Source organism: Meles meles, chromosome 21, assembly GCF_922984935.1.
Source record: "Meles meles chromosome 21, mMelMel3.1 paternal haplotype, whole genome shotgun sequence".
Lineage (NCBI taxonomy): Eukaryota > Metazoa > Chordata > Mammalia > Carnivora > Mustelidae > Meles > Meles meles.
In genome coordinates this window covers 30,757,279-30,781,859 of record NC_060086.1, presented here as the reverse complement: position 1 = coordinate 30,781,859, position 24,581 = coordinate 30,757,279, and the positions used below count along the sequence as shown (strand labels likewise).

The 24,581-nt window shown below is 50.6% G+C and overlaps 1 protein-coding gene across 1 annotated transcript in view; it reads left to right on the top strand.

The window, feature by feature from the left end:
- XYLT1 (xylosyltransferase 1) overlaps positions 1-24,581 on the top strand; it is a 297,158-nt gene that overhangs the window by 159,579 nt on the left and 112,998 nt on the right. The window contains exon 3 of the mRNA XM_045994345.1: positions 10,938-11,448. Within this exon, the coding sequence (XP_045850301.1) occupies positions 10,938-11,448 (511 nt within the window). The remainder of the gene's footprint in view (positions 1-10,937; positions 11,449-24,581) is intronic.

The following is a 24,581-nucleotide window of genomic DNA, read 5'->3' as shown; positions in this document are numbered from 1 at the left end:
AAACAGTATTTACTTTCCTCAAATATTTAGTTCTGTTAAAATCACTCCAACGGACTCTGTGTCTTAGGTCCATGTGAGTTAGGTTCTTGGTGCCCATAATTAAAAAAGAGTTGCTCACCCACCTGACATCTTAGAGATATGTCCTAAGGATATAGGACCTTTTTAAATTGCTCAGCAGTGTGTGTTCCCCATGCATTGTTAGGGGCCTGGGGTCCTCCCACCCACTAACTGCCACAAGCATCCTCCAGTCCTTGGGGCAACCAGAAATGCGACCACACGTTTTCAGGACACCCATGAGGGGCAGTCCTGCTTCCATGGAAGACCTGGGGTAAAAGGATTGCTCAAGGGTTCTGGGATCTTGGAGGCCGGGCTCAGTACCTAGTTATCTGATGATGATCCTGAGCCCTTGGTTCCAAGCAGTGGCGCCTTACAGGCCCAAGGTCTGCACATGAGTAAGGGTACATGGTCCGGGCTGTGATGCTCTGTGGAATGGGTGCCCCTTCTTGGTACCACTGGCCACTACTCGACCTCAAACAGTCACACATGGAAATCCAAGTCCAGCTCTGTCTACTCCCCTGACGTTTCCCAGTCAGGGTGGAAGTCCAGATTTGTAGATGAAATCTCCAGAATTTGAAATGTTGGCCGGGATTTAAAACCAAACAGATGAAAAGTCTCTACAGAGCAAATCAAGCATCTCTGCATTTGATGGAAACTTGGGGCACCCAGGGGTGACCTCTGCCTTATATGAAGGGATGTGCCATCCTCTCAGGGACGGTCCATGCTCTGATTGACTACGCCTCTCCTTGCCCAGCAGGGAACCCTAACCCTCCTCCCACTTCCCCCAAGCAGGGGCTTCTTTCTCCTGACCACCTCCTGCCCCCTCCTTCTCCCCCCTCACAAGCACCATTGCTTGGTTAATCAGGCCTTTCTCTGGCTGTCCATCTTCCTCCTGGCTGAGTTCTGCTGTTCTGACTGCTTTGTCTGGTCACGCAGTGCTGCTGTTCCTTCATGGGGGCAGGGCTCAAGCAGGTGAGGCCTGCTAGTGTTGCCCTCTGGAGCCCGTGCCCCCCAGAGCCGGACTTTTCCATAGAGGGTGATTTTCCATAGAGGGGTATGCACCCCCCACGCCCCCGCCCCCTGGGGACAGTTGGTAATGTCTAGAGACATGTTTTGATTTTCACGAGGAGTCTTCGTGGCCTCTCTCGGGTAGAAGTCATAGATGCTGCTAAATATCCCACCATGCAGAGGACACCCCCCACAGCAGATGTCAGCCTACCCAAGTGTCAGCTGTGTCCCCGTGGGGGCCTGTTGTGGAGGTATCCAGAAGGCTTTGTCATTGAAGCAAGATTGGGTTGCTCACACCCCTCCCCTGCCCCATCTTCTTTCCTTCTTTGTGTCTCCATCTTTGGGTCCTGGGGGCTTCTGTGTGAAGGGGTGGAATGTTGCAAGGGCAGGCAGGCTACGTGCAAACGGTATTCCAGAAGGGGCCGACCTCAGGCATTTTTTTAAACCAGTTAGAAGGCCTCCCCCTAAAGACCCTTTCTGCATGCTGGCCATTTTGTTTCAAACCAGCGGCGGTGGTAGTCCTTCCTTGAAAGCTCTTCTCCCCTCTCCCTCTGTCCTTACATCTGACCCGCCACACTCCAGATGACCTTGAGCAAGCCTGGCCTGGCCTCAGTTTGCTCATTTGGAGCAGTTGCCTCCCCCCCCCCCCCCCCCCCCCCCCCCCCCCCCCCCCGGCAAAGGCCAGATTTCGGCTTGGCAGGCCAGACGCTGTGTTAGAGACTCTACTCCTCAGCGGGTGTGGTTGCTGTTGGCAGACCCCACCCTACGTGTTCAGGCTGTTGGGAGGCTGGATAAGCCATTTCCAGGGAAGTGCATGGTGGGGTGCCTCGCATGTGACCCCATGGCGGCAGGGTTAGCTTAACCTTGTTCCCTCCTCCAGCTCCCACTTGCACTTGGACTTGCTTGCCTCCCTTTTCCTCTGGTTCTGTTCCACCACCATTGCTTCCTCCTTCGGCTCTCTGTGCACATCTGTCTCTTAGCAGAAGATACAGGTATAGATCTCTCCCCGCCGTCCTGGGGCACTGGGCACGTGTTCCCATCTGAGTGTCCCCGTCACATCCGCCTGCCGGGGCTGGAAGGAGCTCGTGGGCCAAGCCTGTGTTGGGCTCTGAGTGTGCTTCTGCTGGCCACCTGAGCTTGGGCCCCGAGGACAAGGTACTGCATGTGGAGGGGAGGTCCACGGCATGTGACTTAGGCCGTGCTGGAGCTAGACAAAGCCGTGAGGGCCGATTTTAATTGGTCGTATACTGTTGTAGTAGGGGAAGGAGGTAAGTGCGAACCGATTCCACTTCCAGGGATAGAGAGATGACTGTGCATTTTCAGAGGAGGATAAGGGAATAGAGAGGGGTCCGTGGGGGCTCCGTGGAGCGAGGGGAGGGAAAAATGGCAGAGAGCAGGAAGAGGGGATTAGTCTGGATGGATCTGGGGTTGGTTGCTGAGGGGCATGTGTCCAAGTTAGGTTGTAACCTCCCATGGAGGCCGGAACGCAGGGGCGCTGTCCTCAAGGGTTGCCTGGAACAAACTAAATTCTTCGGGCAGCACTGAATTTCTCAGGTAGGCACAATAAGGGGGGGGCTGGTATCAGCCTAAGAGTGCGGCCTCGAGCTATCACAGACTGCGTAAGTGTTTGTTCCAGTCTTCATAGGCCAAGGTTGAGGCCTCGTTGAGAAGGGGCCCCCAGGTGCCTGGCTAGAATTTGGTCAAGGGGAGACTTTGTCAGCAGGTTCCTCTCCCTCCCCGAGGACAGTCCCAGGCCCTCGGGGATCTGGGCTCCTGCTGCTGCTTCTCTCCCTATAAAAGTAGTTAACAGCACCCCATGTCCTCTTGACCTAGATTTCTAGCTTATGTGTATTTATCGTGTATGTAAGGAAAGTATAAATCCAAAGGCTTGGCCGGTAGCAAGGCACTGGAACTGAAAAAGGCCTGAACTTTTTATTTTAGAAATGAGAAGGCATTGATGATTACAAGTATGCATTATGCCAGAGTTCTTAAACTTGTTGGTCTCAGGACCCCCAAATACTTTCAGACATTGTGGACTCCCAAGAAGCTTGTGTGTGTGTGTGTGTGTGTGTGTGTGTGTGTGTGTGTGTGTAATTTACTATATATTGACATTTAAGGTACTCTTATGTGTGTTAATTAAAATAACCATGATCAGCCATTACATTTCTACATAGGTCAACAGGCCTATGAAAAATATGTATGTTTTCCACAACCAAAACAAACCTTGTGAAAAGAGTCATTGTTTTACATTTTTGCAAATCATTGTGATATCCGGCTTAATAGAAGACAGCTGGATTCTCACATTTGCTCCTGCTTTCAATCTGCTGGGATTTCACACCTCGTGTGGCCTCTGGAAAATTCCACTGTGAGCTTGTGAGGGAAGGAGAGAAGAAAGGAACAGGACGTCTTTGTCTTTTGATGAAAATCCTGACCCAAAGATCCCCCTGTGAGGTCTCAGGGTCCGGCAGGAAGCCCCAGACCACACTTCGAGAACCACCACACTAGACCACCATTGCAAGCCACAACTCTATTTTAATAAATTATAGGTAACATTGACTAAGTTCTCGGCATTTTGCTAAATGCGTTACATATATTAAACCCTTTTAACTCTCAGAGAAACCCCCAAGAGGAAGGCACTGTAGTTATTATGTCCATTTTATAGAAAGGGAAACTGAGGGTCACACAGTTAGGTGTTGTGTCCAGGACCACTCACTGAGCAAGTGGCAGAGGCCAGATCTGAGATTCTTAGATGAAGAAGCAAAGGCACAGAGAGATGAAATGATGTGTCCCGGGTCCAAGAGCTGCTGGAGATAACAAGGAAAGGAGGTGCGCCCTGCTTGGCTTCACCTCCCTGCCTTTACAAAGCACTAGGGCCTCCTCATCGAGTGACAATGAGGGGTCCGCTAAAAATGTCACCGTGCTGATTGCTGAATATACACCAAGCACCATGCTAAGTGTTCTTTCGTCAAGTAGAATTAAATGTAAGTGTGCCCTGTTCTTTAATCTCTACCTCGCCACTGCAGAGTCAGTCCTCTTTTGTAAATGAGAAAGTTGAGGCTCTGAGAGTTTCTCTTTTCCTCTCTTCTAGGGTCCCAGGGTGGAGGCTGGACTCCAAGCCAGCACTGTCAATCCAGTGCCCTCCTTCCTGACCCCCTGCTGTGTTTCCTGCTACCATAACTCAGTTGGCTAAATTGCACCAAGCTTATTATTAAGAGTTCAATTAAAGAAGGGCCCACCCATGCCCTGCATGGCCCACGGGCTTCAAGTGCTGGCCGGCCCAGCAACGTTTGATGCATGCCAATGAGCGGGGCCAGGGGCCTGGCTTAGGTCTATTTGCATTGGCAGCCTGGGTATTTGCATATTCTAATTGGGTGCAGCCATGCACACTGCCCCTCCATGGCTCCTCTACCCTGGCATTGAGGTCCTTTTGGAAGCAGGTGCGGGCTTCTCCCCCAGTGTCCCTCCCAATGGCCTTGGTCATCCTGGTGACTGGAATGAAGCCTCAGACACTGAGTTCAACAGCAAACCACCGCTCATCTGGCCAAGCGTCTCTGTGGCACAAAAGGAAGCCATAAACTGGTCGTGACGAGCCAGCGGGTGGGGACAGCTTGCCTGGCCAGGGTTTCCCTTTGGCATCATCCTTCTTCCTCAGAGCTGGTGAGAGGCCGTGTGGTGTGGGTGGACGTGGCCACTGGACTCAGACTCCCTGGTTCAAATCCTGCCTCCTCCCCTTCTTAGATCTGGATTCAGACCCTCACATCCCTGGACCTTAGTGCTCGCCTCCAAAACCTGCGGAGAAAAATGGAGCATCTCCTCCATAGGGTCATCACGAGGATCCCACAGATTAGTATGTGCAGCGGGCGTGGGACGGAGCATGGGACGTTTAGGCAACGCGCGTGGGTTTTCTAATAGATGCATGTTTCTTCAGCATCCCCCGCCCTGCCGTGTGTCCAAACTATTCTGTGCCTCATCAGTTCGGTTCTTGGGAAGTAGATGCCAGCCTCAGAGCACCCGATTAGATGAAGAAGCAAAGGCACAGAGAGATGAAATGATGTGTCCCGGGTCCAAGAGCTGCTGGAGATAACGAGGAAAGGATGGGTCGGGGAGGAGACGTGACACCCCTGTCCGGGTCCATCTACTCCTCCATCCCGGTCTCTCAGGGTCCATCAGATTATTTCCCGATGAGCTGGAATGGCAGAACTTTGTTAGTCAATCATTGATTAATGCCTTAATTCAGAGAATGTTTAGTAACATGCATAGGACCTGTCATTTTACAGACGAGAAAATTGGACAGTCTCCAAAACAAGACAGGCACCTGGGTCTTCTCCTTCCCTGTCCAGTCTTCTTTTTACACACACACGCACACACACAAATAAGAACAAAGGCTTATCAGTGAGTAGATAGTTTAAAAAAACACAGCCACCCACCTCCCGACTCTCCAGAACAGGACCAAGGAACCCGGGTTCAGTCACGTACCGGGTCACATACCCCGCCTCTCAGAGCCATATTGTGTTTAGCATATTTCTACCTGATTGAAATTGGCTCTAAACGTGCCCAAGGTTGAATGGGAATGGAGGACATTATTGCATTTAATTATTTCTCTAGAATAAAAATGGATCCTAGCAGCAGCTTAGAGGTAAGACAGCAGCAGAGCAATTAGAGTTCAGGAGCTCTCAAGCAAACATTTGAATGTACAATCATTGTAATAAGTACATTAAAATAAAATAAGTCAAAGGGTTGCATTTACATAAATAACTCAAGGTGAGAGTGTCGGATTGGTTAAAAATAAAGGGGATACAGCTAGTCAATCGTAATGAGGAGATAATAACCAGCCTGTCCTCCAGGCGGAGGCCATCAGGGGTGGGATGGTTGAGGCCCGGTATTAATTGGTAGCAAACCTAATCTGGGTTCTGTGGTGGTTATTCTTCCTGCTTTGGGTGGCAGGCACGTTCCGGAAGTCTGACATGCTCTAACCTCACTAAAATACCCATGAGGTAAGTATCGTCATCGTTCCCATTTTCCAGATGGGGTCACTGAGGCACAGGGAGTTTGAAGCACTTCATTTCTAGCAGCATGACCTTTGTCATTTAACTTCCCTGTGCCTTCTTTTCCTCCCCTTAATTAGGACTACTACTTGCTGCTTCCCTGGGTGTTTGAGAGGATGAAGGGTACAAGGCATAGAGTAGGGGGGTGTGTGAGTGCTGAGGACATAATGGTTATCTTACATGTATTTGCCTGGAAACCTCCCAAGGTTGGTTTTCATAGGGAAGACAACCTGGATTTGCATTTCTGGGTCTTGATTCTCCAGAGAAAGAAGAGCAGAGATTTATTTACCTTTGGTGTGCAGGTGAAGAATTTCCAGGAGGGTGAAGGGATATCTTAGGCCCATTAAGGGATGGATGGCTAAAGAAAATGTGGTGTTGGCAAACAGTGGAATATTATTCAGCCTTGGAAAAGGAAGGAAATCATGCCATGTGCAAGAGCATAGATGGACCTAGAAGACAGTATGCAAGATGAAATAAGCTAGACACAGACAAATACCACGTGAACCCACTTACGTGAGACAGCTAAAATATTCACACTCAGAGAATCTGTAAAACCATGGTTGTTGGGGGTTGGAGGAGGGAGGAAGTAGGGAATTACTAATCAAGTGATATCAAGTCTCAGTGATACAAGATGAACACGTTGTGGGGGATGTTCGTTACAATGTCACACCTGTAGAAAGTAGTACGGAATCATGCACCCAAAAATTTGTTGAGAGGGTTGGGTCTCATGTTAAATGTCCTTACACAATAAAATAAAATTTAAAAAAGAATAGGGGCACCTGGGCGGTTCAGTGGGTTAAGCGTCAGCCTTCAGCTCAGGTCATGGTCTCGGTCCTGGGCTCGAGCCCCAAGTCGGACTCCCTGCTCAGTGGAGAGTTGGCTTCTCCCTCTCCCTCTGTTCCTCTCCCCCACTCGTGTGTGCTTTCTTAAATAAGTTTAAAAGAGAAAGAACAGAGTGGGGACATGCTGAAGGAGAATACATCAACTTTTTAGGAACCAGAGTTGCCTGTGAGCTAGGAAGTTGCGGGCCTCTGAAAGATGTCTGGTCTTTGCTGACTGTGCGCCTCACTGACTTTTCTGGTAAGCTGTCTGATATCTGTGAACTCTTCATTCCTGAAGACAAATTTTTCCTTTCCCTCTTACACTCAAATCATCTGATTTCCCTTGGCAGCTGTGGAGTGTCTGGGGCCAGGCGGAAGGCCACAGGGCCACACCGAGCTAATCATCCCCATTGTGGAGACCTCTCTGAGTAGACGACATGTATTAATCAAAAGTTATATTAGAATTGATGGTGGTGCCTGGTCCTGATATCACAAATTAACCAGAGGAATCGGCCACTCTCTGATGGTCAGATTAGCTTCATTGATTCCAATGTTTCCTGTGTCTGGTTTTGCTTGGGCAAGTTCTGCCAGAAAGTGGCAGAGAACGTGAGCTTCTGAAATCGGTGGATTGTGGAGGTTTTCTGCACAGGGCCAGATTTGCAGTCTTCCCAACGAAAGAGAGCAACCCAAGAATAATACTTGGGCTGTGTCTCATGAGAGAGGATGAAGATGACTGCGAGGACAGACTCTTACTCTCTGCCTTCGTGGTAACTCCTAGCTTTGGGATGGAATTTAAATTCGTATTTTTGGACATCAGTACTCATCCAGCTGATTCTTGGTCAGAAACCAAGAAACAAAGCAAAACCAAAAAACACCACCCAAAAATTGGCTCCTGTGTCTGAGGACGGCTAGGAGGAAGAAAGCCAGTCAGGTGGGCTCCTGTTTCAGTCAGGATGAGTTAGACAGTGCTGCAGTAACAGAGATCCCCGCGTGTCAGTGATGGGAACTGCAAGAGGTTTATTTCTGCCCCTCAAGAATTGATCTCCACTCTACACTAGCCTTGCTCAGGGAGACAGGACTTTGAGCATCGGGAGTGTGGTTGGAGGCTGTGGAAGAAAGGGGAATATGGCAAATTGTGCCTTAGTTCTGATCACTGCTCTTGACCACAGCAAGTTGCTTGGCTGTGCCTGATTTGTGGGGTATAGAAAATACAGCCCTATCCTGTTTCTAGCAAAAAGAAACAGAAATATTTGTCAAGAGTTTTATGGAAAACCGGCTCCCCCGTATCCATTTCCATCTCAACCTAGGCTCCTATGAGCAAAGAGGGATACCCCTCGGACTCCCCCACCTCCAGTAGAGCAGGGGGAGCTAAATGCTCCTCGGTTTACCTTTTAGTCAAATAAGAGGCACTATGCTATAGCAAGTTTAAGAATCAAACAGGTACAAGTTCACTACCTCCCCCAGATGACTTTGGGCAAGTTACTGAACACCCTCGAACTTTCCCCGCCTCTTTTGTGGCTGGGACAATAGTAGTCCCTGCGTTGCAAGTCATTTTTGAAGCTTCATGAGATAGCACATGCCAGGGCTTGATGGTTTGGCCCCTGATACCTGGTGTGTGCTCAGGAATGTTAGAGCAACAAGCCTTGGCTTCTCTTTCTGTTAAAGGGCAAGGAGCATACCTCCTTATGGGGAGATGGTCTGTACCCAGCAAATGATACCTTGGAGTCATTTCATATTTGGTGCCTGGCTGGGGGCCAGTGCTCAGAAAAGACGTCTGAGAAGCTGCTTGGATTCTTGAAGGGCCTCTGGACAGAAGGAAGGGGAAAGATGAACATCAGGGGAGTTCAGTTGGGTGACAGGAGCAGGAACAGTGCCTCACTGGGGTGATTTCTCGCAAGGTGCATGGGCAGGTAAGAAAGCCTGGAACCAGGTGTCAGAACTGGCAGTTTCCCCTTCACAGACCAGGATATAATGTCAGCCCTGTGTGTCACCAGCCACCGTGCTGTGACCCAATACAGACTCAGCTCTCCCTTCTTAATATGTCTTTCCTCATCTCTACCCCATTACCTCCTAGCTCCTGCTGCCTTGAGCTCTCAGTGCCCCGTGGCCCTACTTACTGTCCCTGTTTCTGTGTGACTTCTTGCCACCCGATGGGCCGCTGGCCAGACTTGAGATGGCTCTTTGGAGGTGACATGGCTCTTCTAGATCCTTGTAGCTGGGCGGGAGTTGTTGGGAATGGAGCTGGATCTTGTGGTACAAAGCCAGGCGGTGGTGCTCACGGGGACAGAGTGATGGGGGGTCAGAGGGGCTTCTGTAGCTTCTTGGAGGTGGCGAGTGGAACTAGCTGCCCAGGCCATGGGTCCACAGCCACATCCCAGCTTCACCACCAGCCAGCTGGGCAAGTTGCAAATAGTCCCTTCCCTCACGTGCAAAATGAGAATGAAAGCTGTGTCCAACTTATAGAGTGCCCATGAGGATTTAAGAGTCCATTTTCAGTTCTTAAGGCCTGTGCTCTGTAGGGGAACTGGGTGCTTGATGCTTGGGAGATGGAGCCAGGACAAGAAGGGGGCGGCCAGGTACGGCTTCTTCTCTAGACCATTACTGGGCCAGATGGGGGCCCTAGGGGCAGGGACAACTGAACCACGCCCAGGGGATGGGAACCTGCTAAATTCCTAATGCTGGAGAGCTGGTGTCTGCATACTTTCTCTGAAAGGTGTAGATAGAAATATTTAGGCAGGCCAGATGGTAATATGGCCATGCTCGTTGCTGCTATCATAGTAGGAAAGCAGCCAGACAGTACATAACCGAACAGGTATGGCTGTTTTTCAATAAAACTTTATTGACAAAAGCAGATGATGCACAGGATTTGGCCTCCGGGGGCCACAGTTGGCCGAGCTGCTAGAGTACGGGCCCTGGGGCATGCCAGCTGCCCTGTCAGCCACTGTGGGGCACCAGCCCTGTCTCCGTGGTCCTGTCCCACCATCCTCTTCCCTGGGAACTGTTAACAGACACATTTAAGAGAACCAAAGGGGATGGCTTCCCTCAAATTGCTACTCATGGCCATTGTGTTGCTATAGCAATAGGGGTAGATTTGAGAAGCCAATTAGCATTCTCTGTGACTTTAGCGGTCCCCTCTGGGGCTAGCTTTGGAGCAGTGGATACTCTTTCAGGTTAAGGTATTGGTAATGGGCTCAAAGCAGCAGCGACATGTTTTGGAAATGATATGGGGTATTAGTCGAATGGTACATTTGCTCTTAGCTCAAAACTGCCAGGCCCTTCCTCTGCCTGAGGAAGCTGAGTTGGGGCCCCCTGCCTTCCGGGAAAGATCCATACCATGCATTGTCTCCAGAACGACTCTTGACCTTTCTCTTGCCCTCCCGGGTGACTTAATCAGTTCTGTCCCAGGTACAAACATCAGGAGTCAGAGGCCAAACACAAGAGTGTCACAAGTTTGCATCCTTCCTGGGATTCGTTGTAAAGATCATAACACAAAGAGCTAGCAAAACAGCTAGGAGGTCTCTGCCTCAGAATTAACTCTGGCTGAGTCTGATTTCTCTTACGGGCATAGAAAAAGGCAGTGGAATGTGATATCCCATCTTCCCTTATAATTTTATTATGGCATTTCCAGCCCTTAAATGAACCATCATGGAACTCTCTGCTAGAATTTAAACAGGAAGCTACAGCAAAATGTCCATAATCCAAAGGCAGAGATAGTCAAGGGAAACTTACTTGAAGGTGTGGTTAGTAATAAAGCATTGAGAATCATAGAGCACTTGAGAGTTTTCAAAGCCTTAGTACTTTCTGGTTGGAACTGCTCTTATTTCCAGATGGGGAAATTGAGGTTCTGACAGAAAACTCTGCTTTGAAGTTAAGCTCATAGCAAAGGTATGGCATGAAACCGGAACGCAGACCTCCAAAACTCTGTGCTTCACTCCACATGGGCCAAGCTACTTACCATGACCACTCAGTGATGTTGCTCTTCTGTGTTCCTTCCCATCTTCTCCAGGATGGCTACTTTTCTCATCGTCCAAAAGAGAAAGTGCGAACAGACAGCAACAACGAGAACTCAGTTCCCAAAGACTTTGAGAATGTGGACAACAGCAACTTCGCACCCAGAACTCAAAAGCAAAAGCACCAGCCTGAGTTGGCAAAGAAGGCCCCGAGTAGACAGAAGGAGCTTTTGAAAAGGAAGCTGGAGCAGGAGGAGAAGGGGAAGGGACATTCGTTCCCAGGCAAAGGCACCAACGAGGTGCTGCCTCCTGGGGAGAAAGCCGCGGTGAACAGTAGCCGTGGGAAGGATGCCCCAAGACAGCCCCACACCAGGAAAAGCGGAGGCGGCTCCCCTGAGCTCAAGCAAGAGCAGCCCCCCAAGTGCGACATCTCGGGCAAAGAGGCCATCTCCGCACTGTCCCGCTCCAGGTCCAAACACTGCCGCCAGGAGATCGGGGAGACCTACTGTCGCCACAAGCTCGGGCTGCTGATGCCCAAGAAGGTGACACGATTCTGCCCCCTGGAAGGTGAGTTCCAGCCCCGGTTCCAATTCTTCCTCCTGCCCAGTCCCATCCTGCTCCCTATTTTCCAACCCCCCGATCAGCACACGAGATTTTTTTTCCCCTCTGGTACTGTCTGAATTCTGAAGTTGTGTATGAGAAAACCTTCGCAAAATCAAATGACCTTTTGTTCCAGCTTGAACCAGTTGCCTCGATGGCAGCTGATAAAATAACGTGAAATCAGGACTGGTGAGGAATCCGAGGTGATTGTATCAATTAGCGTTCGTTCTGTATCTCAGCGGAGTATCGGGATTAAAATTGACACAAATTTATTGTAATTGAACATAATTTGAAAGGTTTCTAACTGGTTGCATTGACTTCGGAGGCTCTAAAACACCTTCCTGTTTTTCCTCCAGTGAAAATTCCTTCCTCCCTTCCATTCTTCCTTTCTCCCTCTCTCCTCCCCACCCTCTGTCTGTCCCTGCATCCTGTCCTGTGCTGGACGCTCTTCTGTGGGCTGACAGCCAGTGACGAATGGCATCCCTTGCTCTGCGATGCAGAGAGAGGTCCAAGCCCTAACAGTGGCGTTTGTAAGCTCAGCGGAGGGGCCCTCCGAAGGTGGAGGGGATGTTTGCACAGGTGAGGTGTTACTCAGGTATCTCTGTGTCTGACGTGCCGTTGGCTGGGTCGTGCACCTGCCTTGCTAGTGTGCCTTACGAGGCGGGAACGCGCCAGGCGTTGCACAAGGCACAGTGCCTTCGATCAGCTCAGCCCATCCGCTGCCCTGTGAGGTTGACCCTGTCTCGTGAGCTTCAGGTTTTTTGTTTTTTGGGGTTTTTTTTGTTTGTTTGTTTGTTTGTTTTTGCTTTTTTGGTTTTTTTCCAGATTTTTAGGATTTGGGTCAGGTAGGGAGCGGCCGTGTAAGTGCTGTGGAAGGACACCTAGGAAAGCCCTCACTTGTTTCCCTTCACGAAGGGTGCAGACACCTTCAGCTTTTCACTCGCTGTCGGTCTGTCCTTTTTGAGTTTGCGGCAGTAAACATATATCTGGACTATCCTGTCTTCTTTTCAAAGGAAAGACGTCAAAAGAAAGGGTTTGTTTCTCCCTCACATTTCAACCCGAGTCCAAGCTGTCCGTGCGGTTCGCATTTCTGTTCTTGATGGGACTTGGCTGATGGAGTAGAGGGATAAATGAGTAGAGGAAGAAGTTTCCAGAACCTTTTGTTAACCAGTGCCTGGCTTGGCAGAGGAGTATCGGGGGCCTGAGTTGAATGCCCTTCCATGAAAGTAGTATTGGGCACTCATTATATACCAGGGGTCACAATTCTCCTCCTGCAAAGGTTGGAGAACAAATAAATGAGGCTTTGTGAGCCGTACAGTGTCTACACCAGCCACCTACACCGCCGTTAGAGCCAGAAGGAGTCACGGACAACACGTACACTGTGCACTCGGTTCTCTTCCCATAGTACTCATTTGACTAAAGCAGGCGGTGGGTGGGATTTGGCCGATGGGCCCTACCCCCATGTAACAGTCAATATAACACAGTTTTCACCTTACAGCGCATCGAATCCTCACCCCAACCCTAGGAGGTGGGTCTGTTAGCAACCCGGTACTCCATCGATGAGGACATGGAGGCTGAGAGGTTTAGTACTTGGTCAGAGGGCCATGGCTAGTGGACAGCAGAGCTGATCTATCCCAGGGCCTGCCTCCCTACCCATGGCCTTCCCCTCCTCAGGTCAGAAGGTGTCCCTTGAGTGCCAATGATCAGACCTCAGGGAGGTCCTGCAGCCCCTACGCTGTATTTTTCTGTCCTCTGTATCCTTGCAAGGAGAAGGGAGGGGGTGATGAGAAATCAAGAGGGCTGGCATCACCCGTAGAGGCCAGGGGCCCCCACACTCCTTCTGGTTGTGCTGAAACCACCCCCCCCCCCCAACACCACCCTGGCATGGTCATGCAGCGTGAGTTTGCTCGGGCTTTCCCCATGGACTTGCCCATGTCCGCCAAGATGGCACACCCGCCCAGCACCTCTGAGCTGGTTAATAAGATTGGCATTTAAGAGCCATTGCACACCCAGCCTGGCACTGCCTTAATTTGCTGCACGACAGCCTCCCCTTTTGCAATAAATTTACTGTGAATAGACTAATTGCAAAATAACCCTAATTGGGTAGTTATCAATGAACAACTTCCCGTGGAACAAAACGGCTTACAATTAATAGCATTTAAGCCATAAACTATTCTTCTGCAGAAAGCTAAGATGTAATTACACCCCATACAGAGATTGTATTCCCTTTCTGGAAACCATGACACCCGGATTTCCCTCCACTTAGGAGGGATTTGAGCTTCAGCCCTGTGGTCCTTTTATTTCCTGCTAAATGAGGAGATGGAGGCGGGAGGGGAGGGAGATGTAATATGTGTGTAAATACACGTGTTTGCACGCACACAGATGCACGCGCTGGCTTTGTCACCGTGTCGAACTCCACATCACCCAGACGGCAGCCAGCAGGATGCCGGAAGCTGGCTATAATGGTGGGCAGTCTGAACCATCCAGAGGGAAGGAACTAGTTTGAATGGTGACTTCTGTAAAGGGCCCCTCCCTGCTCCTTGCACTCACACTCATCCTTCCCCTCACCTTAGTACCACTCAAGGAATAGAAGAGTCTAGAACCCCAGGAATTGGGTTGCTACCTCTAGAGATGTTCCCTGCCTTTGTGACTTGCCTACTTCACTCCACTCCTGGAGAAAACAGCGGGAAGGGTGACACATTTTCGCAAGGAAAGGAGGGATCTCTATACCCCCCATTGATGGCCACCAAGAGTGAGGTATTGAGGGCTCTAACCCCATCCACTCTCAACCCTGGCCTCAGGGTTATTTCTAATCGCACACAGGGCCCCTGAGCTCACTGCAGCCACCAGACCATCCCCTGACCTCCTCTCTTCCTCAACCAGGCAGCCACCCCCACCCCCAGTTGCCTGGGCCTCCTGTCCCTTCCTCGGGCTCCTCAGTCAAACGTCCTATCACTTCGGCTGGACTCCCTACTATTTCATGGATATGCAGCCATGTCAGGTGGAATGCCAAGGGTGGCCTGGGCTGGAAAAAAGAGGTTTTCTTCAGGCACTGGGTTTTGAATCCTGGTTGTGACTTTACTAGTTGTGTGACTCTAACCTCCCATTGCCTCAACTTCCTCATCTGTGAAATGGACACAGATTCTCTTACCTTTGCTGCTAGGATTGCTGGCCATAGTGGGGACATGAGTATCAAATGCTTGATGTGGAGGGGAGGTAGAATGAAGGGGATGTTGGGCTGTTGGCATCGGTGGTGTTATCAGCCAAGGGGCATTAAGAAGAGGAGAGAATGGAAGGCCTCCTTGATGGTGATTTTCTGTTACCTGGCCGCATCTCTCTTGCTCTGTCCCTCAGACGTGGCCCCCGAGTGGCTCAGGCATTGGCTCCTGCTCTTTCCAGCCCCTCCCCCCGCTGTTACCTGCACCCCCCCATTGCACCCCACCTCGTCTGGCCGCCTCCTCGGGGAAGTCTTCTTGGGCCATGTCTCCCCCAGAAGCCCTGGCCATGGGGATCGTGCTAACCCTGGCCAAGGGCAGAGGTAGCTTTCCTGATGGATGCCTTTCTTGATAAAGACCGTTCTGCCTGTAACAGGCATTCTGGTGCCAGGTGCTGGTAACACAACTTTTAATGCCTCGTTACAACAGGATCAATTACATATCTGGAAGCTTCGTCGAACCTTCCTCCATCTTGAGTGAAAATGTCCCAAGAAAGGCCCCCCTGGTGCGTCCCCCAACCCTGCCCCCCCCATCCCTCCTGCAGTCCACCTTCTGCTGTGTCGGGTGGGGCCAGTGGACTCATGCTGCCAGTGGCCTGCGTGTCTGCAGCCTTCATTTTTAGGTGGAGAATGAGTGGGGAGCAAATGTGAGAAGTTCCAGAGAAAGCGGTCAGCTGGGAGGAGGGGCGGCTGCCACCTGACCAGGAACTCAGGCCTGAGCAGCTGGGTGACACACGGTGGTTCTCCCGGGCAACAGGCAGGGGGTAGTTCCTTTGAGTCAGCCGACCAGCTGCAGGGCCGCAAGCCTTTGCACGTGACCGGGGAAGCCGGCTCAAGTCTTAGGGCTGGAGATGGACTGAAGGGGGGTTTCCGATAGAAAGGCAACTGTTCTGGGATGTGACAACAGTGTTTACCCATGAGCCTTTGCAGGAGGCCAGAGGCTCTGGATACTTGGGCTTCTGGACGGAGGTGTCTGGCTGCCCGCTCCAGAGAGAGTGGCAGATGGCACTTCCAGCTGTGGGAGGGCTGTCTCCCGTCCATCTCCGCACCCTGGGGGCAGCGTGGTGACTCCCCAGCATGAGGAGCTGGCTTCCAGGAAGCATGGCTGGCGGCCTGGCATGGAGGGACTGTTCAGGCGTGGATGTCAGCTAGGCCAGTCTCCGTGCCCTGGGCTGCGTGCCTCAGTTTCCCCACCTGTCAACCAGAGACCCTGACTCCTCCCAGGCTTTCTGCTGATAAGGGAATGAGGGAGCAGCTGTGGAAAGGTAAAAAGCACTGCACTAAGTGGGGAGCGGTGTGGCAAAGTCTAATGGGATCCAGGCACAGCTTGGCTAAGTGGCCGGGGCTGACTCGCTTTCCAGAAGGCCAGGTTTGCAGAGGGTCTGACCCTGGGTCTGACCCCTTCTCCCTCCATTCTCACCGCACCCTCCATTCTACCCACACTGGCCTGGCTGCTTCTGGAACATGCCAGGCCCTTTGCTAGGACTGCTCCTCTTCTCCATGGTGCTGCCCTCCCTTGCTTCTCAGAAAGCCTCTGTGGTCACCTGGGGTGACCTACCCAGGGGTATGCTCATATGCTCTGACCGGCGTCAGACCCTTCCTGCTGAGGAAGGCATGAAGGCCAGTAGATGTAGAAAGGAGGGATTTCAGCGGTAGTTTGCTGGGATTGGGCAAACCTTGTCCCAAAGGTGTTTCTTGGTTTTCTCAGGGTGCGGAAACGGGTGGCTGTAGACCCACTTATTGGTCACCCAGTAGGCAGTGTCCAAAGCCGCGGTTCTGCACGTGTTTTCCGTAAAGGGCCAGGGAATAAATAGGAGGCTTTGCAGGGCGTATGGTCTCTGTCACAACTCGACACTGTCCGGAAGCGTCAACAAAGGAATACATGACCAGTATGGCGGTGTTCCCTACAACCTGGTTTAGGGTCACCAAAATGTGGATTTCACGTAATTGGTACTCTTTTGATTTTCTTCCAATCGTTTAAAAATGTAAAAACTCTTCTTAGCTCGAAGGCCACACCAAAACAGGCAGCCACGGGCTGGAGGTGGCTGACCTTTGTTCTAGGACGATACAGTAATGCGCAAACACGGAGAATGTCTTGTTCCCGTGGAGTCTCTACCCCACGCAGCTCGGGACATCGGGTCCCTTGACCTAAGATGGACGGTGGTTCTGGGAGGCGTGCAGCAGGATAGCTCTACCTGCATGGAGCTTCTGCCCCAGTAGGAGAGGCCAGAGCTGACAGGAGAGCCAGTAGGCCTCGGGCCCCTGGTGGTGGGATCAGAGCTGTGAAGGCGAAGCAGAGCAAGAGGACAGGGAGTGGCCAGTTCGGGCAGGTGACCACAGAGGCTTTCTGAGAAGCAAGGGAGGGCAGCACCACGGAGAAGAGGAGCAGTCCTAGCAAAGGGCCTGGCATGTTCCAGAAGCAGCCAGGCCAGTGTGGCTAGAATGGAGGGTGCGGTGAGAATGGAGGGAGAAGGGGTCAGACCCAGGGGTATGCTCATGCTGTTTTAAGTGACATGGAAGCCACTGGAGGTACTGAACAGTTCTTGTTGTTGTTTTTTTTTTTTTGAAGAATTTATTTGAGAGAGTGCACATAAGCAGGGGAAGGAGCACAGCAGAGGGAGAAGCAGACTCCCCACTGAGCAGGGAGCCCGCTGCGGGGCTCGATCCCAGGACCCTGGGATGCGTAACCAACTGAACGGGCCAGGTGCCCGAGACTGAACAGTTCCAACATGATCTGATTTCCCTTTTTTCTTTTTTTTTTTTTTTAACTTCATGCTACTTTAAAAGACTTTTTATCTTACTTTGTTGAGATAAGAACACTTAACATGAGATCTAGCCTCTTAACAAATTAAGGATACAACGCAGTTGTGCTATGTATAAACACAGTATTGTACGGCATATTTCTAGAATTTATTAATCTCACTCAGCTGACACTTGACACTCGTCAAACCCCATTTCCCGTCCTCCCAAGTGTAGGCAACCACCATTCTACCTGTTTCTATGAGTCCCATTATTTCAGATGCCTCATATGTGGGAAATTATTCTGTTTATCTTCTGTGAGTGGCTTAGTTCACTGAGCACAGCGTCCTTTGGCTTCACCCATGCTGCTGCACGTGGCAGGATTTCCTTCCTTTTGAAGACAGACTCGGATTCCCTTGTGAGTACATATCACCGTCTTCAGTCCCTTCATCCGTATGGGGACATTTTGGCCATCTTGGCTGTTGTGAATAATGCTGCAGTGAACATGGGAGTGCTTGATTCTCTTCGAGGCCCTCATTCAGCTCCTGGGATAAACGCTCAGTAAGATCTCACCCCACACACATTGGGAGGGCCGTTACCCAAAACAAAAGACAACAGGTGTCAGCGAGGACGTGGAGGAAATGGGACACTTGTGCCCTGTTGGTGGGAATGCAAAATGGTGCAGGTACTGTGGAAAACCATATGGAGGTTTTTCGAAAAATTAAAAATAGAACTACCGTGTGCTTCAGTAAGCTTACTTCTGATCTGATTCAGCTTTAAGGAAGGAGTTGAAAGCGGATGGTTGTGGAGGCGTTCTTACCGGGGTCCCGGAGGGAGGATTAGCTAGCAGACAGAAGCTATTGGGATTGGCCTGCGGGCCAGATGGTGGTGACCATCACTTTGTGCCCAGTGACCACTCAAGCCTGATCGTCCACAGACATTTATGAAGCTTCCAGTGTGTGCCAGGTGGCTGCGGTCCGCAGTCGCTCGAGGCTCCCGCCTTGAGAGGTGAGTCCCAACAGGCTGCTAACACATGGCCTTGTCCTTCTCAAGCACTATGGTGTTCATGCCCCCTCCCAGCCTTGGAATCACAAAGCAGGCCAGCTGCCTCCCACAAGGCTTTTTAGAAAGCTAAATATGTAGTTATGGGAAATATCATAAATGCCCCCCTTCACCTCCCTCCCACCTCCTTCTCCACCCCCTTCTCTTCCCCCAGGAACATTCTGCCAGCTGTACAGTCCTGCCAATCACTTTAAACTTGTCATTAGGGTGTGTTTATTCCCTAACTGCCAGGCCTGAAAGCAAAGCTGAAAGGTTTAGGTGCAGAAAGAGGCTGCAAACACGGCCCCTGAAAGAGCGTGTTGGAGACGAGGGGACCATGGTTCGAGGAGTATTTTTTTCCCCTTCTCGTGCGCTCACAGTGACATCTACAGCCTAGGGGATGGGAAGTGTGTTTATAACCCGCATTCTCGGACCACTGCTTCAAGCGGTTCCATGGAGAGCCTGGCTAATTGGCTTCCCTTTTGTGGGAGGCTGGAGGGATCCTGGGGAAAGCAGTGACTGTCCTCAGATTGTGGGTGGCAAGGGCAGAGCCTGGACATTGGGCCAGCGCGGGTGCTCCTAGATGCCCGCCCGCCCCTTAGCACAGCTCCTCCCTCCTACACACAGTGCGTGGAGTCGGGCCAGCGGGGCTCTGGCACCGGGACTGTTGCAGGCAATGTGGGATTGCTAAGAATTCGGGTTCTGCTTTCGATAAGTTGGAGCAGAGTCATGGAGTCTCCTAGCACCGGACACCATGCTACTCAAACAGGAAGTATCTTTTACTCGGTGGGAGCCAATGAACCTGGGATACTCCATCCTCCTGCTTTCTCACACCTCAGGGAGAACTTAGGAGAACCCCTTGGATGCCCTTGGAAACGTGTCCTGAACGTGAATATCATCTTTCCCCTTAGCACCCTTGAATATATTTCATTCGCTTCGCTTACTCAACAAATCTCTGTCGAGAGGCTGCCCCTCACTGAGCATGGTGCCAAACAGTGGGACATAGCGAGAGACGAGGTCCTACCTTACGGAGCTCACAGTCCTGAGTGGAGGGTCAGGCAAAGAACAGAAAGACACGGGACAGTGGCAGACTGCCGTATGCAGAGAGGGGACCAAGCAGGGGAGCTGGAGGGGCTGTCTCTGAATGACCTATAGAAAGCAGTGGACGAAAGGTCGTCGGAGATGGCTGTGGTCTCATTATGGAAGAACAAGAGAAGAGGGTGAGCTACCCTCAAACGAGATGGTTTCTAGTTTCTGGATATACTGAGTTCACTCATTCATTCAACAGTTAGTCGTCAAGCATCCAGTGTCTATGCTGGGCAGTAGATTTGGGGGATGCATTTGGAAGGCAGAAGAGACGGAATCCCTGTCCTCATAGAGCCCGTAGTCTGTTAAAGTTGGGAGGGTAGATCCAGGTATCCAGTTATCACAAAAATAAACACAGAATTGCACCACAGACCACCACTTCTATGGACACACCTGCAGGCCTGTTAGTGGTGCTGAGCGAGGGAGGGTGGGAGGAGTTAACTAGGGGAAAGGCTGGAGGGAGAACATTCCAGGCCTAGGGTGCATTGTGTGCAAAGGCCCTGAGGCAGGGGGAGGTGTAGGGAGGATAAAGCACTGATAATACTGGCAGGGAAGCTCTGAGGACAAGCCCCCAGATTTTAATTTCCAAAATGTCTGGGTGAGATGATTCCTGTCTTTTTACCTTGCATGAGAAGAATGGAACAGAGGCGTACCTCTCGGGAGCATGTTGAGGTCTCCGGAGAGCCAGGGGAAGATCAGCCCCAAAGACAGGCAAGGCTTTGGAAAGCTAGGAGTCAGGGAAGGTCCCATATCTTCCCTCCAGAGAACTGTGTTCCTTCTACCTTTGGCGACTGACATAAGTTCTCAGCCGCGGACTCCGGTGGCACATGCTTGGGGACTTCACCTCCTGTGGCACACTTGTTTGTCCTGACATCCAAGCCATGGGGGGATGGGGGGAGCCTTCCATTCCCCCAGCAGTGATAGGCTCATGCAGGCCCTGTGCCCTGGGCTGTTTCACCATCACCAACTCAGGCAGGATTAGGGGAAGGATCTGAACCAGACTGGCCTTGACAGGTTTGAAAGGTAACTCCTTTTACCAGTGCATCAGCTATAAAATCCGCTGACAAGGCACCTGCCCTCTGTCAGCCTCACTTCTTACCTGGACATGGGTTGTTAGATCGCGCCACCCCCCCTCCCCGACCTCAGATTGCTGAGTGAAATACTGACTTTCAGATGAGTGATTCCCTCTCTTCAGCCAGCAGATTCTTACCAAGCACCTGTTACAAATCAGCAGCAGATTATTCAGGTTCTGGAAGCTTCCAGGGTGGGTGGGCAGGCTGGACTGGCTTCCACAGCAGGTCACTTTATGATGCTTTTCTCGGCTTCTTTGTCCAGAAACTGCTCTGGGATGAGGTAGAGATTAGTGATTCGGAGGACAGTCTTCTGGCCCTGCGGAGCCTGTTCCTTTGGGTGTAGCTGGCTACGTGTCAGCCACTTGGGGCCGGGAAGCGTAGATCTAGTGCAGAAAGAGAGAGCCCATGGCTTTTTGAGGGGTCCTGGGATGAAAGTTGTATCCAGGCTACTGCCCCCTTTTTACACAGACCAACAAAAACCAGCTTGCTTTTTCTGCTGTCTCAGAGTATTTGACAGTTAAGGGTAAGGGGTTCCTTTAAGTATCACTTTCTTCTGGAAATCCTCTGTGGTTTCCTCCCCAATTCTCCATGAGGTGCCCACACTCTGTGCTCCCCCAGTCACCTCACCCACTCCCCGTTGGAGCATGGGTCATGTTACACTGGAATCCTGTCACCGCCACTTAGCCACGAGGTCAAGTCTCGTCCGTGTGTGTCCCCTGCTGGCTCTCCAACCCTTGCACAGAGCCTGGGATGTGAGCGCTCGCATGTCTCAGGCACGTCTGAGCACCAGGCACACAGCCAAGCCGTGTCCATGCATGGTATCAAACCTTCCCCACAGCCCTGGGGAAAAAGCATGTTCCTTCTGCCCACTTCACACACGGGAAGACTGAGGCCTGGAGAGGTCCATTGGCTTGCCCACTGTCACACTTGCAAGCAGCAAGCCCTGAGCTCAAATTCAGTTCGGCCTGACTTCAAAACCCATGTTTCTGCTTCTCTGCTCTGTGGCCCGTTTAGTACCTGTGCCGTCGGAATGTGTAGTATGACTGATCCTGTTTCTCCAGAGATAAAGGGAAAGGCAGCGGAAATGTTAACACCTTTCTCTCCCTGTTCATTACTCTCCTTCCCTGCAGCCAAAAAGAACAGGGCGCTGAGGTCTCTGTACAAGAATCTGTTCTTAAATAATAATGCTTAACCTTTACCTAGGGATTGCTAAATGCCAGGGACTGTCCTAGGCATTTTAGCCGCATTAAATCATTTGTTCTCGTAATAGCTCTGTCGTCCAGGAAATTGACGCACAGAGAGGGAGGAAAGCTGCCCCAAATCTCACATTTCCTCAGTGGCAGGCCCAGCCTCTGAGCTCAGAGACTTTATTGCATTCCAGAGGCAAAGGCTTAACCACTGTGCTTCTTCGCTGCCTGTAGCAGCCGCTGCCCTGTGGCTGAAGGAAGGTCTGAGCCGTTCAGCTCACCCCCCGAGCTCCATCCGTCTGTTGCAAAGCAGTCTGCACAGTTGGACAGCACCCCTGTTTCTGGGAGGGGCAGATCCTATCCGAGACCCTCAGGACTTGTCCATGCAGCCTTCCTGGGTGAAAAACAGCCAGCACCGATCGCTTGCTCTTTCTCTGCCGCTTTCTGGTTGCCCGTGGTATATTTGTGTTAGTGTAAAAATGACAAAGCAATAATTTTTCATTGTATCCTTCAGTCACCCATGAGAGTTTGGATTTAGGTCACAATTTATTACCCCGTGGAATTGAATCCAATTTTTAACACCATGTCAGCCATTCTGGTATTAGAGCCTTTTAATGGCTGTGAAATTTTACACAATGATAAAGTAATTTAAAACATATGTAGGAAGAGCATCAGGCAAATTGATGTGTATAGAACCCTGTGTAAAAATTGAATAGGAGATAAACACGGAAATACGGTGATTGATTAGGGAGCGGCACTCGCTTTGATAAACTCTTAATGCCGAAATTAGTAAACTAAATTATTCTTGGAAATTTTGAGGAGGGTTTATGTTGCCCTAAATCAGAATCAAGGATAAGCCACAAAGCGCAAATTGATAGCTCACCTCTGAGCATGGCGCGGTTAGAGCAAGAAACCTGTCTTGAGTAACTGGGAGGCTGCCAGGAGCCTGTCCCTCGCAGTGTTTCCAGCAGCCGGAGGAGTGAAGGATGGTCAGAAGACATGGCAATAGGAGGGAAAGCAGAATTTTTTGGTTTTTTTGTTTGATTGTTAAAGCTTGCTCAAATAATGCAGAAAGCATGCTCGTTATAATTTCTTTAATTATTCAAGTGGGAAGATACGCATTCTCATTATTTCAAAAACCAGAAAACATTGCAGAGAAAGGGAAAATTGAACTTGACCAGGCCCTCTCTGAGGAGTAACCGCAGGCACGTTTTTGTTTTCATTGAGATCTTTAAAGGTTAATTAATTTACTTATTTTATTTGAAAGAGAGAGAGGGAAAGCCAGCATGAGTGGGGTGTTGGGGCTGAGGGAGAGGGAGAAGCAGACTCCCCGCTGAGCAGGGAGCCCCATGGGGGGCTCGATCCCAGCACCCTGAGATCATGACCTGACCCAAAGGCAGACGCTTAACCGAGTGACCCAGGCACCCTCGTTGGAATCTGTAAATTCAACAGATACAGAGCTAGAGTTGGTTTTGCGCTGTGTGGGGAGGGCAGAAATGATAAGAAACTAATGTGTCAAGCTGGAACCTGTAAAAATAAAGCATCTGGTTTGGTCTAGAAAGACTCAAAAATTGTATGAAACTGATGTGTAGTTCTGGAACTTTTTTTTTTTTTTTAAGATTTATTAATTGGGTGGGGCGCCTGGGTGTCTCAGTGGGTTAAGCCTCTCTGCCTTCGGCTTGGGTCATGATCCCAGGGTCTTGAGATCAAGCCCCGCATCAAGCTCTCTGCTCAGTGGAGAGCCTGCTTCCCCCTCTCTCTCTCTGCCTGCTTCTCTGCCTACTTGTGATCTCTGTCTGTCAAATAAATAAATAAAATCTTAAAAAAAAAGATTTATTAATTGGGGAGGGAAAGAGTGCAAGTGGGAGGCGGCAGGGCGGGGAGGTAGGGAGAGGGAGATGGAAACTCAGGCAGACTTCACACTGAGCATGGAGCCTGACCTGGGGCTCCATCTCATGACCCTGAGATCAGACCTGAGGCGACAGCAAGAGTTAGATGCTTTAACCGACTGTGCCACCCAGGTGCCTTGGGAACCTGTTTTCTAATTCGGACAGGTATCTACGTCTGGGACCTGTATCCCTGCCTGGAGACAGAGACCTATGTAATTCCTTTTTTTCCCACAGTATATTTATTTTCCCATTCTTTTTTATTGCCAATATGATTCTTTGTGATGTCTGGCTGTTCCCCTGGAGGATAGCCGTGCCATGGTTTGGCCATTCCCCTGAGTGGACATGTACATTGACCAGATTTTTACTATATTGTAGGGCTGTTTTCTCCGTTCTCCCCCCAAATGGTGCATAATTAGTACCATTCTGGATGCACTGGAGAAAAGCACATTTGCTGCTTAAGATGGATGCCTCAAGGACATTGGAGCTTAATTTTAATTCTCATGGGGCCCCAAGTTGAGACTGGTTGCTGGGAGCATCCTGAGAAATGCAGCTGGTAGGTTGAAAGGCTGGTCTGCTTTAAATTTTGATAGATACCCTCAAACTATCCGGCAAAAATGCTGTACCAGTTACAGTGGTGTGTTCTCTCCTGGCTTCATCACGAACAAAATGTTAGAAGCTTCCAGAACATCTTCATTCTCCTATAAGGAACTGCTTCCTTCCCAGGCGCCCTTGTCACGTTTCAGAGTAGTAACAAGTCTAGTTCTTAAGCTTCTGAGACCCCTAGCAGGACTTTTCCATCCCCAAGGATAGTGGTTCACTCACTTGAGCTCCTTAAAACAGAGACTCCCAGGCCTACCCCCAGAGATGCTGA